Here is a 17253-nt window from a genome sequence, read left to right as displayed (position 1 = left end):
CAGTATTTGCTTCTGTTCCCTCTGTTTTTGTTTTGTTTTTTAATATACACAAAAACACTCAGGAATATATAATCATTTAAACAACCAAAGGGCACATTCTGCAAGCCTGCCTCATGAGGTTTTGTTGTATTTTGTATTTTAACTCTTAGCAACCCTGTATAGGATTTCCAAAGAACGAATGGTGAGTTTGAACTGCCATCCTTGAAGTCCAGTGCATTAACTCACAGCGCCACACCAGAAATCCTGGGTAGTTTATAATTATTTTAATATTACATCAGTGCTTCAGTTATCTACATATAAACAAGAATCATAGCCCTTTGTATTTTATGTTTTAACTATTTTAAGAACTTGATCTTTTAAATCTTGTGATAATTTGATGAGATAAATATGCTATCATCCCTGTCCTACAAATGATGAAACTGAGGCTTGGGAAGGAATAGTGAAAACTAAGTTAGGAAAGGATGACAGTGAGTCTTAAGAAGGAACACTCTCCCAACAGCGAAAGGAGTAGATGATTTGGACTCCTGGTGTGGCGCTGTAGGATCAGCACTGTACTTCGAATTACAAGGTGGGCAGTTCAAACCCACCAGCTGCTCCGTGTAAACCCTACTTTTGAATCAGAACTGACTTAACAGTACATAACAACAAGAAGGAATACTCTAACACCACCAAAAGTAGTGGACATAGGAATAGATGATTTAATTTTTTGTGTGTGAAAAAGTAGTACATTTGTCTTTTTACAGATAATATAAAGAAGGATAGTATGCTGCTGCTTAAACTATTTTCATTGACAATTTTAGATAAAAGGGACATGGTACTTAATGTCCTGATTGCTGTTACATTATTCATTTACACCCACTCCTCACTTAACCACTTATCCACCAGGTCATTATGTGAACATCAGTGTTATATGAAACTGGAGTGACTACTTCACCTCACCTGAGCTGTGAATGTCCCATCAAGCCCCCTACTGAGCTTACCTGCCACCATACCACTCCCTCCCACATTTCCCCAGGAGAACTCTCCACCTGCAGGGGAGGGTTATCCAGTTTTCCAGAGGCGAGGTGTCCCAAGTACTACCCCTTTCTCCATCCCTGGGATCCCCTCCCTCTCTTGCCCTCACTGTATTTTCAGGATTGGTGGCCCAGCTCAATCCATAGCACCCCTGTCATTAATGCCCCCAAAATACCCTTTGGTTGGCTTTGTTAGCTGTCCACAGGTGGGAGGTACCTAGTACCACAAGGGATTCCCCAGCCAGCCCCTCACGCAGGAATCTCTGTGTTCTCCCTGGGTGACCCTGCTCCCTCTGTCCCCGTATTGCATGAGAATCAACAATCCAGAGCTGCTTCTAAGACTATGACAGCCAGGCCCAGCCTCTGCCCTTGACCTTAAATTCAACTGCCAGGCCACTCACCTGCTGACCTCACCCTTGCTTAGGAGGCTTGTCCTTCCCTCACCTGTGCCCACCCCGAATGGAGCATTATGTAGGTAGCACTCAGCTGATGTGGGGGCACCTGAGTGCCACATCTCAGGCCCTTTTCTGACCCTGGCTCAACCCAGCCCTTGGGACTGGAAACTGGTTCCATACCCTGAGGTTCTGCTTTCTCTTCAGTCCCAAGGCCGACTCACCTTTAAAACACCACCTGCCACTGCCCCAGTCTCAGGACCTGATGGACAGTATCCCATTTTCATAGCCCACTCCAGCTCCTGCTCTGCTCTTTCCAGTACCCTGGTTGCTCAGGAAAACTGTCCCCTCTCCTGTCCTAAGGAGTGAAATCCTGTGCAATATAAGCTTCCTTTCTTTGTGCACAAGGGGTCCACCCACTATGGTCACCATCAGGGACCTTAGCATTCAATACTGTCAGACATGTAATTAATGCGCAGAATAGTTGGTAGTAGGTTTTTTTTACTGTTGTCATAACTGCAAAATGTCAAATGAGTGTCAGTAAATGAGGAGTAGGTAGGTATATCTGTTATATCTCCAATATCTTCTATTATAAAGAACATCAACATTTTCCACTTCAATCAGTTGAGGAAAAAAAAAAGCCCTCTCAATACAAATCAGTTGTGCTTATATTGAGACCACTGACATTCTGTTTTAGATCTTTAGTAGTTAATCATCCAGTTCTTGTCCCAAAGGAACAATCACAGCCATGGTTTTTCTTTTAAAAGATGCTAGAGGTTTTTCTCCTTCTCTATCTCCGTTCCTCTCAGTACATCTACATTTGGTTCAAGAGCATATTTGCAGCCAATGGATACACGCCAGTACTTGTACTGCCTTAAGCCCAAGAAGGAGTTTGCAGAAAAAGCAGGCATCATTAAGGGAGTAACAGTCATTGGAAAACTGGATATAGTGTGGAAAACAAATCTAGGTGAAAGGGGAAGGTTACAGACCAGCCAACTTCAAAGAATGGTGAGTCTACACAAGAGTTTTGGTGGGGGTTTGTTGGTATGTAGGGGTAGATAGAATATCTTTATATTTTTCAATTGTATCACTTAAACTTTAAATACCATAAAAGTATTAATACTACTAGAGAATAAGAGAGATAGGACAAATAATTTCACTGGCCTTGACAAATAAAAAATCTGCTAATGTTAATTTATCCTCAATTAAGGTGTTTTAACTTTACAAAGCAGAAATTAAAATAGCAATGTATCAGTTGTTCCTGCCTATGTTAATTCATGAGAATTGTCTTAAGTCTACTGAACTTTAGTAATTATAGCAAAAACAAATTGTTAAAACTTGTGGTGCTGTTCTTTAGGTAGTAGCAAACACAGGAAATTAGAATGTGGGAACAGTAGAATTAGTGAAAAGTGTCATGTCAGAACATCAACTTGGAGACCCCGCAACTGTTGAGTGACTATGCTGATTTGGTGCCTTTGTTAAAATGCAAAGACTTTATAGTAATACATATTAACTGTATTGCTTTCTCTCTTAGGCTCCTGGTTATGGAGATGTTAGATTATCTTTGGAGGCAATTCCAGATACTGTAAACTTAGAAGAACCTTTTCATATAACCTGTAAAATAACAAACTGCAGGTAATGGCAGAGTTGGCAGAGGGATATCCTTTCTTCGTCACCTACCTGAAAGAGAGTTTTTAAGTCTTACAAATAGTATGCCGTCTCCTTTTATATTTCCTATTGGTTTATAGTCTTCTCTATGTTGAATAACATAACATTCTTCATCTGGTAGCCGTATATTAGATAAGTTATACTGTATTGTTATTGTTGTTAAAGTGCTGTCAAGTTGGTTCCAACCCATAGCGACCCTGTGTTGTTGTTAAGTGCCTTCGAGTTGATTACAACTCAAAGCAACACTGCATAGAGTTTCCAAGGAGTTGCTGGTGAGCTTGAACCACTGACCTGTGATACAAACTGACCTTGCGGTCCAGTGCTTTATCCCATAGTGCCACATGAGGACGGGGTCAGAATTGGAAACCAGATGTATTTAACTTCAAAATCCAGGTTCTTGTTGTTTACAGCCCCTTCGCACTTAGCTTTCTATACCATGAGCTAGTAAATTCTAATGGAAAATGCATTATAGATTTAGACTCCTAAGATGAATTTTTCAGATACAGGATTGCATCTGAATCGTATCTTTAGTATAAGAACTAGTTATGATTTTAAATATGAAGAATAATAAAACCCCAAACCAAATCTCTTGCCATCAAGTTGATTCTGACTCATAGCAACCCTACAAGATGGAGTTCAGGGTTCCAAGGGTGTAAATCTTTATGGAAACAAACCACCACACCTTTCTCCCGTAGAGCATTTGATGGGTTTGAACTGGTGACATTGTAGTTAGCACCGAACCACTGTGCTACTAGGGCTCCTTCGTGAGGTATATTAATAGATTAGAAAACAAAGCTGTGCTAATAAAGAACAAAATCTACCCATTAGGCAAAAGTGTACAGGGCTTTGTAGCTAGAAAATCTTAGGATTAAATTATACTTTTGCTACAATTGTATTACTACTTGATATGTATTATTAGTTGAGGCATTTTGATAATATTGCAGTGATGAATCCCATCCTTCATAGTCTGAATATATAAACCTATTTGACCTCATATCCATTCTAACTTTTTGATATCAGGCAGATAAGAAATGTTCACCCTTCAGAACACCCACTTTATGAAGCTGCATAGGTCCCTCCAAAGCAGTTGATCACTTCTTTGTCATAGCAAATTTTGACACAGCTTTTTAGTGACACTTAGATATTGCTATAATTAGTATTTTCTTCAGTACATAGTGTATTATTCAACAGAACGAATCACATCTTACCCACCCAAGTATATGTAGTGCCTACCACATCATAAGCAGTGTCTACCACATCATAGGGCATCCTGGTTTGTTGCTGTAGGATAAGCACTGAACTGCTAGCCACAAGGTCGGCAGTTCAAACCTACCAGCTGCTCCTCAGAAATGCAACAGAAGGTCTCTATGAGTCAGAACCAACTTGATGGCACTTAACAACAACCATATCATAGGATTCCAGTCAACAATACATGTATGGTAAAGATCCCGTGTATACAGGGCTTGTTTGGTGTGTGTGTTTGGTGGGGAAGGGTGTTTTTTGATGTGTAGCAAATCAGTTACTCACCAACCAAGTGCTGTAAAAAATAAATTTTGTTTCTTTCAGTGTTCACTTTAACTTTTGATAATTCAAATAAGAATTTTCTTCCAAAAGAAAAAAGCACCTGTTTTTTTAGTCCTCCAGTTTCCAAATGACATTACCCTTCTCCTCGTCTTCCACAATGCCCATACACAGCTCCCGCAATCCCCAACACATACAGTATACATACACTCTTACTAAGTTTTTGTGAGCTTTAATGAGAAAGTAAGGAGCATAGTGGTTACAAATCAGCCTTCTAACCTCAGGGTCAACAGTTCAAAACTACCAGCTGTTCCGTGGGAGAAAGATGAGGCTTTCTGCTCCCGGAAAGATTTACAGCCTCGGAAACCCTGTACAGGGTCGCTATGAGTCGGAACTGACTCCACAGCGCATAACCACTACCACCAGTGAGAAAGTGGTGCACGTCACCTGATCTTGTGGCACATAGTGGGCATTTCACGTCTACTAGGGAGATGATGTTGTCAGTGCCATCGAGTCAATTCTGACTCATAGCAACCCTGTATATAGGATAGGGTGTCCATGGAACGGCTGGTGGGTTTGAACCACCAACCTTGTGGTTAGTGGTCCAGTGCTCATCCTACAGTTCCGCACCAGGACTCTCGATGCATAAAAGCTAAATATCATGAGGTCAGTAGTCTAAAAATTAAACAGTTATATATTAAAATTCAAATGAGTATTTTAAAACATGGAATCTACATGAGAAAACAAAGAAACTTAAAAAGATGGGATTAGTTATAAATGGTGGTAGAGTAGGAGACTTTTTGTTATGAGCCTCTAGGTTATTTTTTTAAATAGGAATACTTCATTACAATTTGTGTAACTTAATGTTTAAGCTGAACTGGTGGTATCAGTTCTAAGCAAACTAGTCTTTTTGTGTTAAATAATACCATGAACAAAATTGAATAGTATTTACTTCTTATGAATCTTTGCATTTTCCAAGTTATCTCCATAACTATAATAATATTAAAGGAACATAGATCAAATATCATAAACACTGGGCTGCACTCCATTTGTCATTTTCTTTCCTGTGGAGTGGTGGTGGTGGTAAGTGCCATCAAGTCAGTCCTGACTCATAAAGACCCTATGTAGGTTTTCTCAGGAGTGGCTGGTAGGTTTGAACTGCCAACCTGGCAGTTAAGAGTCCAGTGTTTATCCTACAGGACCCCTTCCTGTAGAATACCTAACAGAAATAGAAAGTCTACATAACAGCAGAATTAAATATGAATGTGTGGAAACCTCCCAGAGAAATAGCAAAGCTGATAGCATCAGCCAGTCAGTGTTCAGTACTAAAACCAAAAAGTGGTCACCCAGGCAGGCTGATTAGTCCAAGTACCAACTTTAGGCTCTACAAGATATTATCAACTTTCACTTTTCTGAATTTGTCATAAAGTGAAATGAAAATGATGTAGTAACTTTTCAGTTCTGTTTCTGGTTTTTATTCTTGGAAATTTAGAAAAGTTCACTTATCAATAGTGGAAGGAATATTACAGTACCTTTTTGTGTAAGGAACAAGATATATTCCTGTTTTTCTGATTCCTCCAGCAGTGAAAGGACTATGGATCTAGTTTTGGAAATGTGCAATACCAATTCTATCCACTGGTGTGGCATTTCAGGAAGACAGCTTGGGAAGCTACATCCTAGCTCCTCTCTTTGCCTTGCCCTTACTCTCCTGTCGTCAGTGCAGGGACTGCAAGTATGTCCTCTTTTGAATTGTTTCAATATTTGGGGTTGGGGGTTGGGGGGTGGTGGTGATTAACTCATAATGCTCTTTCAATTTTTAATTTTGTCATTACTAATAAAGGAAAACTTATTTCTTTGTTTGAATAGAGTGTCTCCGGCTTAAGACTAACAGACACCTTCTTAAAGAGAACATATGAATATGATGATATTGCACAAGTCTGTGTGGTTTCTTCAGCCATTAAAATGGAGAACTGAAGAAAATTTCTAATGTTATACTTCCATTTAATTCCATAGAACTGCTTTCTGTATGTCAGCTTTGTAAAATGACCAATTTAACAACAAAAATAAGTATGTATTATTTAAATTTTTTGCTTGTAAATCTTTAGTTGTTTAAAATATTAAATGTTTCTTTTGAAAAGAATCATGATTTTACTTGGAGTTATATTCTGAATATTTGTATATTTTCTACACAGTATCTCCTTTCAGTTTAGATGACCACTGGGCTTTCTTACCTAAATGCACTTGACTGGAGAATATCTGTTCCTAGCAAGCTTCAAGAACAGGGTCAGCAAACTTGTCTGTCAAGGGCCAGCTAGCAAATATTTTAGGCATTGCATGCCATGTGGTTTCTGTCACAGCTACTCAGCTCTGCCACTGTACTGCAAAAGCAGATATGCACAATTGTTAACAAGATTGCCGCTGTTTATGAAAGATGTAGCAGAATGGATTGGGCCATGGTGTGCTGATATAGAAGATACTTCTTAGAAGTTTGGAAGTATCTTAATAGTTGATCAGAAATAGTGCACTTTTTTTTTCCTACCTCCTTAGTCAACAGAAAATGTGTTTGTTTAAAACAATTGGCATAGAACTTGTATAACTTGGCATTTACTAACGTGGTATGAACTTTTCTAATTACTTCAAGAATTATTGTATTGGGACTGTGGTATTTGTGTCTTACTTTGTGACTGACGAGTGGATCAGAATTGGATGTATTTCATAGGTAGTTGATTACTCAGGTAACTTTTTGTTAAGTAAGCAAATAATATAATTCTAAGTCAGACAGTCTTGACTTGTTTTTGTTTTGTTTTGTTTGTCAATGAAAAATAAGCCACTTTTTCCCATGAGGATTATTTAAAAGATTCCCAGTTTTTGTTACTTGATCTTCAACACTAAACCATGTATGAATATTATAAAAAGCTTTCTCTCTCATCATGTAGTCAAATTGTTAACTTATGTCCTGAACAAAACAGTTAAGATTATAAACAACTTTGCAACATGAATGCAATAAGAAATTTCAAAGTTTTATTAGGAAAACACAACATTAGCTGCTTTTAAAACTATACTGTTTTGATGAGCTGAAATTCAAGAATGTATATAGAATTTCTGAAGTGAAAAGAGTGAATTAAAGTGAACTACAAAAATTTGTTTTTCTTAAATACATAAATATTTATTGCCATGACAAATTGTTTGGTCCAAACTGAAAGCTTATGGTCAGAATGAAGTTTACCCCTGGAATTAAAGAGCACTAATAAACTGTCTGTGCAAAATAAAGTGCAGGTAGTGTAAAATTAAATCTGTTTTCCGAAACTAGTTAGATTAATTAAATGATGAAACAAGACTTTGTAGCCACTACACTGGGTGCACTTCAATTGTCTTTTAAGCACACTCTCATGACTCAACCTTCTGTTTGAAATTTTTTAAAAGTTAACATACAATAGTTGCTTGGAATCTGCTGTATAATTTAATAATGTCTCTTCTGTTTATAAACAATAACCCAGACACATATTGTTCATACTTTGAAAGTTAGAGAATGCTACCTTGGAAAGAATCTGTTAAACCATGTGACAAAGAAGTAGATAAGAAATAATCTGGTACATTATTAAATGAAAATGTCATTTTCTTAACAAGCACGTTGTTTTACATAGGGTAGCATCATAGTATCGACAGCTAGTGCAGTTAAAAGTGGTTAATAGAAGTCAGGCATTCCTAAGTAAACTGTATAGAGATTTATATAATGCCCTTATGTTTCTCTAGATGAGACTGTATTTTCCAGACAGGCATGAGTAATACTTGGAACACTTCTCTAAGAATAGCTAGCATAATCCAATGACATAGCACTGTAATAATTTCAAAGTAATGAAGGTATTTTGTTGAAAAGCAAAAGTAGTCTAAAGAGAATGGGAATGCAAGTTAGTGGGCATGTAACATCTACACTGAATCTGTTATGGGTAGTATATTAGCAAAGAAACAAAACTGAAAGGTGAAGTAGAAGAAATATACCAATTCCCATTATTGCATGTAACTTTTTTTTTTTACAATGTTGTGGTTAAGACACAAACATACCTTTGTCTTATTTTGGTACTAAGGTAATACTGGCCAAATTAAATAAGATAGAAAGTGTGTCCTCCTGTGTTCTGAAAGAGATTGTGTAGAATTGATATTTCTTCTTAACATGTTTGATAGAGTTCACCAGTGGTATCAATTGGGCCTGTAGTTTTCTTTTCTGGAGGGTTTTGAACTATGAATTCAATTTCTTTGATTAATACAGGTCTATTTATGTGTGGCACTGTAGGATAAACACAGGAGTGCACGGTCGATTTGAACCACAAAGTGGGTGGCTCAAACTCACCTGTCACTCCTCAGAAACCCTATATTGGGTCATTATGAGTTGGAACCGACTTGACGGCACTTACCAACAACAGTTTAGGTTTTCAGTGAGCTTTGGTAGTTTGCATATTGTAAGGAACATGTCTTGTTTCGGTAGAAGTCTCACCTTCCTCGTGAAAGACATGGGTTCACTTTCTGGCCAATCGATGTACAGCCACCACCCATCTGTGATTGGAAGCTTGTGTGTGACTAAACTCCTGAACAAGGTGCAGTGGAGCTTCTGCTCTAAGACAGATTGGAAAGAAAGGCCTGCTGATTGACTTCAAAAATCAACCAGTTAAAACCCTATGGGTCACAATCTGCAACCAATCATGGGGACAATACATAACCGGGCAGCATTTCACTCCATTTTGTATGGGGCCACCAAGAGTTGGGGGTAACTCTGCCAGTAAACAGAGAATTGCTCTTAGTATTTCCTAATTATCCTTTTAATATCTACAGCTCTGTCATTATTGGTAGTATCAACTTGTATTTTCTAGTCTGAGGAGAGGCTTACCAGTTTTATTGACCTTAAAACGTTTTTAATGCAGCCAAGATAGTTGTGCTAGAAACTTTGATTTCTTATCCAACACTAGTTAAGACTGTTAAGTGCCATCAAGTCAGTCCTGATTCATAGTGATCCTGTGTAGAGATTCCTGAAGCTGTACATATGCAAAGAGCCTCATCTTTCTCCAGTATATGAGTGATTCGTTTTTAATAAAGGCTCAACTTCGAATCTCTTTTTTAAATCATTTTTATATTAATAGTTAGGATTGTATTCTGTATAAAACTTGAACACTAGGAGTTGAGTCTAACTTCTTAAATAATTAAGTTGGTTTCGATGGAAATACAAACCAAACAAAAACCCAAATTCAGCGCCATCCAGTCACTGTTAATTCAGCAGGCCTGTAAGAGGAGAAATGCCCAAAGGGTTGTAACCTTTCCAGAAGCAACATCTTTCCCTTCCAGACCTGGTGAGTTCAAACCTTTCTATAGCAGCTGAGCACCTAACCACTATGGAGATTTCATTTCAAAGAGCCTAAGACTTCACTCGTCATCTTTTCTGGCCAGAGCTGTAAATTCATATGGTGGTGGTGGTCGTGTGCCCTGGGATCAGTTCCAACTCAGCGACCCTGCTGTAAATTTTTATGGGAGCAAAAAGTTTCATATTTCTGCTGTGGAAGGACTGGTAGTTTTGAACTGCTGACCTTAAGGCTAACAGCTCAACTCATAACCACAACACTACCAGGTCTTTCTTTTTCTTTCAGTTGCCTGAGCCAATTGCTTGTTACTTACAGGACTAATTGGAGAGAACCCTGTTTCTCTCAATTAGAGTCCTTGGAATTAGAATCAGAACCACCTGGTGTTCTGTTCAAAATGGTTATTCCTGAGTCTCACTCTGTTGTTGTTAAGTGCTGTCGAGTCGTTTCTGACTCATAGCAACCCTGTACTGGGTGAGCTTGAACCACCAACCTTGTGGAGCAGCTGGTGAGCTTGAACCACCAACCTTGTGGCTCAAACGATTTCGCAGTCCAACCCAATAACCCAAAGCACAATGCGCTGTGCCAGGACTCCGAGCCATACACTGGAACCTACTAAATAAAAACTTGAATCTACATTTTTAATAAATTCTCCAGGTGTTTCTAACTGTGAAATTACAGAACCCCTGACAAGGAAAAGGAAAAAGTTGGTTTTTAAATTTTAGGATCTTAATTACTTTGGGTCTTGTTTTTTTTTGTTTTGTTTTTTTAAGAAGAGTTATAACAAGACCTTGGCATCAACATTATATTAAGTTTATATTACTTTTTCAGTGTTCCCTCACAAAACATGTGAAATTATTGCGTCAACCTGACTTTGCCAAATTTCTGATTAACAAGCAAAAGAACATCTAATTGGAATTAGAACTGTCTCACTTACCACTGTAGAGTTATGCTGTTACTACCTAATGTCACTTCTTTCCACTGAGACAGCTTCTAATTTATAATAAAATAATTTCAAATCTGCTGTTTGTGTTTCTTCAAATTAAAATTAAGCAGAAGAGTGGCACACCAAGTCAAATTATAAAAGATTAGATGAGCAAGCAACATTAGTGATAGATGCTTTTTGTAATCCATCAAAATATACTGTTTATTTAAAAAAAAAGATCAATATTTATGGAAGCGTAATCAAATGCCACTTAGAAATTCCTTAGGGCCAAGCCATTGGTTTATTTAAATACAGGTATATCGTGACCTACTTACATCAGTTTCCATGTGGAGGTCACCACTGGTGAAATTGTGCTAACTAAGCTGAGGAGTTAGTTATCGGACTGACCTAACCAGTACCAGTAAGGATTTCTAAATGTATTATGAATTGAGCCTAACTGGCCATGCTAATGTTTTCAATACCAACTTGCAGACAAGGTTAGTTAAGTAAGAACTATGCCAAAAGCCTGAGCACCCTACCTTCCCCTTTTATATAGTCACTTTGATCTGTACCTAGGATACATATTCATTACTGAGATAATTAGATGACAAGGCTTTTCTCTCCTAACATACCATTCGTGTCAGTGGCAAGTATATTGTTTTCTAGACCAGCATGGGAAACACTTACTCATCTCCCCTCTTTAAAAAGTCTGAATTTGGAGCTAGAAAACTCACTGATAAACAGCCCTACTCTTCAATAAATAAACTCTGCTATTAAGTCTAATATACAAATATGACAACAAAGGTTTGAAAATGGAACCTTGTCCAGTGCTATGTTGGCACGTCAGTTAACAAGCCTTCCAAAGGAGTCAGGTTATGTTCAAGTCTGTGATAAACCTAATGTCTAAACAATTTATTCTTTAGGAATATACACAAGAGTTTTTCCTCCCATTATTTTCAAACATCAGATATGGTACTGTTTGGGACCACTATCTACAGTGAAGAATTCAGAGTCATAAATCATTTACATTCTGGGCCAGGGTTCCTAGTCAAATCAAGAATGTTCATCAGTGCTGCTGCTGAATGACCTGCTCCGGACATGATTTCTCAGCTGCTCGATAAGTTCCGGATTCTGTTGCTGTATCTGCTGAGCAAACTGCTGTCCCCTGTACAGAAGAGGCAAGGTGGCATGTGAGGTTACAACAGTGGTTCTAGAATTTCACACAACCCTCATGCAAAATGAACATCACAAGTTGAGGTGACTATCCAAAGAGAGCCCACATAAAGCATGTTTTAGTGTTTTCAAGTTTACCAATGCCTTCATATAGAGTTATTACAGTGTGAAATTCTTTATAAGAAACAAAACACCCCACCTATAAAAAGAAGTGCCTGAAGTAGGTGAAATCCACTTAAACACAAAGAAGCAAGGGGCTTTTATTGAACATGCTCAAATACAAAGGTGCTTCAAAAAGTTCATGAAATGGTTCAACAGTAATTGCTATCAGGACTGATTATGAAGGTTGCATATGTAAAGGTAAACATAGCAAAAGGAGGGGAGTGGTTGATCTTTCAGTCCAGGAGCTGAGGACCCTGAGACCATCCAGGGAGAAGAGTGGAGTGCGGGACCCTATCCAGAGAAGCAGCAACACCAGAGATGGAGGCAGAGAAGATGAAGAGAGATGGAGTGGCTGGGGACTCTAAACTCAAGGAGGGAGAGGGGCTGTGTGCTGATGGCCAGGAGGCTGGCGTGCAGGGTATATCCTTTAGTTTGAATGGTTATATATTCCTGACTCCTTCAGTGTACATAAAAAAACAATAGAGGGATTGGAAGCAAATGCTGTTGAATGATGCATGGAGGGGATTGTAATCATTGAGATGAAACAAAGCAAGTGATTTGTTTAATACGAAGCTGATGATCTTATCTGTAAACTTTCAATTCTCAATGAAAAAAATTTTTGCATGTACATTATCTACACCTCTTCCATTAACATTTTTCTCACCTGCCTCACTGAGATGATAAGACGGGAGGAGACCAAAAGGGGGAAATTATTAGTACCTAAAGACTCCTTTTAAAAAGCCCATTGAGCAGATAGGTGGGCCAGAGGTTACCTTACCTTAGAAAACTAAAATATAAACTACATATTTCACTATTTCTCTTGTAAGTATTACTTACGCTTGGATGAGGCTGGACAGGTCAGTTAGGCCCCCAACTCCTGCAGCAGGTCCCCCAATGGCATTTGTCATCATTCCTGACATTCTAGATTACACAAAAGATTTATCACTGGGATTGGCATATATTCTTAACAAGTAGGATAAATTGCCAATGAAAAGGTAGTTAAGTACACCATCATTATGTGGGAAGTTAGGCCAAATGTGGCTCTAAGTTCCAAATAGCTAGCAGTCAGGGTTGTCTTAGGTGGAGCCTGGTAGATGGGAGGGGAAAATATAATCTCTTTTCTATGTACTTACAGTTGTTGAACTTGAGGATTCTGCATTAAACTTGCTGCCTGGAAATGAAAAAATGGTATCTCCCTTTAAAGGCTTTAATATTTAAGGAACTTTAACAACGACACTGTTGTTGTTGTTAAGTACCAGAACCCCACCAAAGACATATATATATACAAATGATATGTATTACATATATATGTAGTGGTTAATTAAGTATCTCCTCCACTCCAAAGGGAATATGCCTATTCTCCGTAGTAACCAGGAGTTTCCATCATTAACATGCTTACAGTGGTGGGGGTGGGGGTATCATTTAGGAATGGAGGTCCATTCATAGATATATATATATATATATATATATACACACACACACACACACACACTTAAAACTTTCATTTATGAAGCACAATATTTTTCTTTCTGCCTCAAAGTAAATTTTGTCAATATTCATGTAAAATGTAAATGTTGTCTAAATCTTTGTAGATGCTAACTTTTAATTCACTGATTCTAAACAAAGTGTTAGAAAAAATACCACTTACTTTTATTCTCAAAAGATGATTGATTTGCAAATAATTCAGTAACTGTCTTAAATCTCAAACAGGATTGGTGCCTTTGAGGCATATTAAAGAGATTTTGGGGGGAAAAAAATCTTTATGGCTCATAAATCATGCTCTTTCTGTGTAATCCCTATAGTATTCATGTGAAATTAATGATATTGTTGGATGATTTCCCCATTGTGTTGGGTCACCTTTCTTTGGAATTGTCATAAATATGGATCTCTTCCAATCAGGTGGCCAGCTATCTTCCAAATTTCTTGACATAGATGAGCAAGCACTTCCAGTGCTGTATCAGGTTACTGAAACATTTCAGTTGATATTCAGTCAAGTCCTGGAGCTTTGGTTTTCACCTGTGCCTTCAGTGCACCTTGGACTTCTTCCTTCAATATCATCAGTTCTTGATTATATGTTACCTCTTGAAATGACCGAACTTCTTTTTGACACAGTGATTCTGTGTATTTCTTTTATCTTCTTTTGATGCTTCCTGCGTTATTCCAACTCATAGCAGCCCTGTATAGAGTTTCTGAAGAGTGACAGATGGATTTTAACCACTGACTTTGTAGTTAGAAGTTCAATACTTACCTTACAGTGCCACACCTGGAAACTGAACTTGGTAGAATTCTCCAAATTCTTCATCACTGGCTTTAATAGTTGGTGTGTAAATTTGATAATTATGGTGTTAACTAGTCTTCCTTGTAGGTGAATGGAAATTATACTATCACAGACAGTGTTGTACTTCAAGACTGATCTTGAAATGACTAGGATATTGGTCTTTATGCATTCCATTTCTGATGACTTCCAATTTTCCTACATTCATACTTAGTACATTCTACATTCTGATTATTAATAAATGATTGCAGCTTTTTCTTCTTTTGAGTTGTGCCACATCAGAAAATGAAGGTCCCATAAGCTTTGCTCCATTCATATATTTATGGTCAACCCTACTTTGAAAAGGCAGCTGTTTCCCAATCATTTGAGTGTCTTCAAACTTGAGATGCCCATCTTAATTGTATCAATGTTCCACTGCTATTTGTAAGGTTTTCAGTGGTGACCATTCAGAGATGGTCTCTGCCTCTCCTTCCTAGTGTGTTTTAGTATGGAAGCTCCAATGACCCTGTCCACATGGGTGAGCCTGCTAGTATTTAAAATAGATTCCAGCAACACATAAACCACCACAGTCCAACAAGCTGGCAAATGAATAGTGGTTAGATTTGATAGTTGTTTAAAATTATTCTGAATCTCTCATAAGCACTTTCTAAAGTTCTTCAGGTACCTCACCGAACCTAACCACCCATGGAAGTTGCTCATCCATTCTGTGAAAAATATGATAGCTGGCTAGATAAAGAAAGCAAAGCTCCTCAAAACTGGACTAATAATATCATGATAAGCAGAAAAGATTGATGGTATCAAGGATTTCATTTTACTTGGATCCACAACCAATGCCCAGGGAAGCAGCAGTCAGGAAATTAAGTGATATACTGCATTGGGCAAATCTGCTCTGACCTCTTTAAAGTATTAAATAGCAAACCTTCATCAGGTGCTCCTGATCCAAAATATGGTATTTTTAATTGCCTCATATACATGAGAAAGCTGGACAATGACTAAGGAAGACCAAAATGTTGAAGTGTTTGAATTATGATGCTGGTAAAAAAAAATATTAAATAGACCATGGCCTGCCAGAAGAACAAAGAAATCTGTGTTGAAAAATATATACAAACAGAATGTTCCTCAGAAGTGAGCATAGGCTTTGGATATGTTATCAGGAAAGACCAATCAGTGGAGGACATCATGCTTGGTGCAGTAGAGGGTCATCAAAAAATAGGAAGACTCCCAAGGAGATAGACTGACATAGTAGATACAACAATGGGCTCAAACAATTGTGAGGATAGCACAGGACTGAGCAATGTTTCCATTTGTGATGCTCTATGAGTTGGAAATAACACAACAGCAGTTAACAACAACAACAACAGCAGCTTGTTGAATGCTTGTGACGTTCCCTTTGGTCACAAATTACTAGTAGTCTCCTACAGAGAGTTTCTGTGCTGGGATGCCGATACCTTCTAGGAGTTCCACTTGGACAAAGTCCCATTGGACAGATTGAGACTGGAACTACCTCATAAGCATGTATGATCACTTCTGGTCCACAGGAAACACACTTCCACTCTAGAATCATCAGGACAATTATTTCTCAAGCCATAGCATTAATTCGGGCTAGAAAGTCAGGCACCAGGCCACTGTCTTCCAAACTGAGAGCCATATATAGTTTTCTGAGTGGGCTGGAAAAGTACTTTCCCAATGGACCTGAGATGCTGGCTGGTCTCCTAACTCCATTCAACTAGAATTTTATGGCCTATGCAAAATCAGAACTAAAAGAATTACATTTTCATGCCCAGTCAGAGCAGTATAACCTGATGACTGGTAATGAGTAACAATGTTTTAAAATGTCACAAAATAAATAAAGAGACAACAATTTGCTGGCTCATAGGTAGGCAAACAGTTTTAAAGAAAAAAAATAAAATAAAAACTACCCATTGCTCAGACTTCTTGGTCTCACTGGGAATGAATCATCTGTTCATGTCAATTCAACTGAAGACAGTGGATGCAACATATACTTTTTGAAGGAAACCGATGGATAAGGAGTGGATGCTGCCATCTAACGGCACAGTGTGTAGTAGAGCTCTCCTCAGCTATTAGTATCCAGTCATCCAAGGCACTTTATATGCCCAGGAATATAAATACCCAGATACCCAAATACCCAAAGTCCCAGATACCCAAATCAGTGTCTACATATTGGGTCAGAGTTCTTGTGTTTACAAAAAGGTCCTAAAGTGATTTTGCCAGTTTGAAGGAAAGAGTACACATATATGAGAATTATATTGTAAGTTCAAATAAAATTTTTAAACAAAGAGGAAGAGACAGAATATGCTGAAGAAAGAACTAAGGGAACAACTAAAGCCAAAATTCTCAGAACTTAATTATTATACATATAGGAGTGGTTTTTATTCTTTTTGATTTTCAAACTCCTCTGACAATCTGATTAGAACTATAGTTTTCTCCTTGAGTAAAAACACATATCCATACGTATACAAATTAGTACACAGGATTTCAGGGAATGCATGGGTTTCCTGAAGTTCATCGAAGGCTTTCATACAAAGCAGTCCATGAATATGCTGGAAGCTTCTGTCACAGCCTTTATCACTGCTTACGACCACCCACCACAAAAGCTTCCTTGTTTGTTTCTAAAATGTATTAAAATAAAACAAAAAACAATACAGGAGTGACTCAAAAAGTATTGCCACTGGGAGAACAAACAAGATGGCAGATAGGGTAAAAGTCAAGTGAGGAGTTCTGTCAGCAACAATACAGAATACCACACCAAGAAGGCTCA

The 17253-nt window shown here is 38.0% G+C and overlaps 2 protein-coding genes across 4 annotated transcripts in view; one reads left to right on the top strand and one right to left on the bottom strand.

Annotated features, from left to right (window-relative positions):
* The window catches only part of TRAPPC13 (trafficking protein particle complex 13), a 61577-nt gene extending 54593 nt beyond the window's left edge, over positions 1 to 6984 (top strand). The window contains exons 10-13 of one of the 3 annotated variants that reach the window (XM_006870985.1): positions 2215 to 2413; positions 2940 to 3040; positions 6179 to 6326; positions 6461 to 6984. In XM_006870985.1, the coding sequence (XP_006871047.1) occupies positions 2215 to 2413; positions 2940 to 3040; positions 6179 to 6326; positions 6461 to 6568 (556 nt within the window). In that variant the 3' untranslated portion in view covers positions 6569 to 6984. Of the gene's footprint in view, positions 1 to 2214; positions 2414 to 2939; positions 3041 to 6175; positions 6327 to 6460 lie in introns of all 3 variants that reach the window. The other 2 variants (XM_006870987.1, XM_006870986.1) reach the window with 2 other exon arrangements.
* Positions 6985 to 11747: 4763 nt separating this feature from the next.
* The window catches only part of SGTB (small glutamine-rich tetratricopeptide repeat (TPR)-containing, beta), a 55887-nt gene continuing 50381 nt past the window's right edge, over positions 11748 to 17253 (bottom strand). The window contains exons 8-10 of the mRNA XM_006870983.1: positions 13333 to 13370; positions 13037 to 13120; positions 11748 to 12029 (exon numbers count right to left, since the gene is read on the bottom strand). Of these exons, the coding sequence (XP_006871045.1) occupies positions 11918 to 12029; positions 13037 to 13120; positions 13333 to 13370 (234 nt within the window). The 3' untranslated portion in view covers positions 11748 to 11917. The remainder of the gene's footprint in view (positions 12030 to 13036; positions 13121 to 13332; positions 13371 to 17253) is intronic.

This window comes from Chrysochloris asiatica, unplaced genomic scaffold (assembly GCF_000296735.1).
Source record: "Chrysochloris asiatica unplaced genomic scaffold, ChrAsi1.0 scaffold00157, whole genome shotgun sequence".
Classification (NCBI taxonomy): Eukaryota; Metazoa; Chordata; class Mammalia; order Afrosoricida; family Chrysochloridae; genus Chrysochloris; species Chrysochloris asiatica.
The sequence above is the reverse complement of the archived record's forward strand: the minus strand, read 5'-3'. Positions and strand labels throughout refer to the sequence as shown.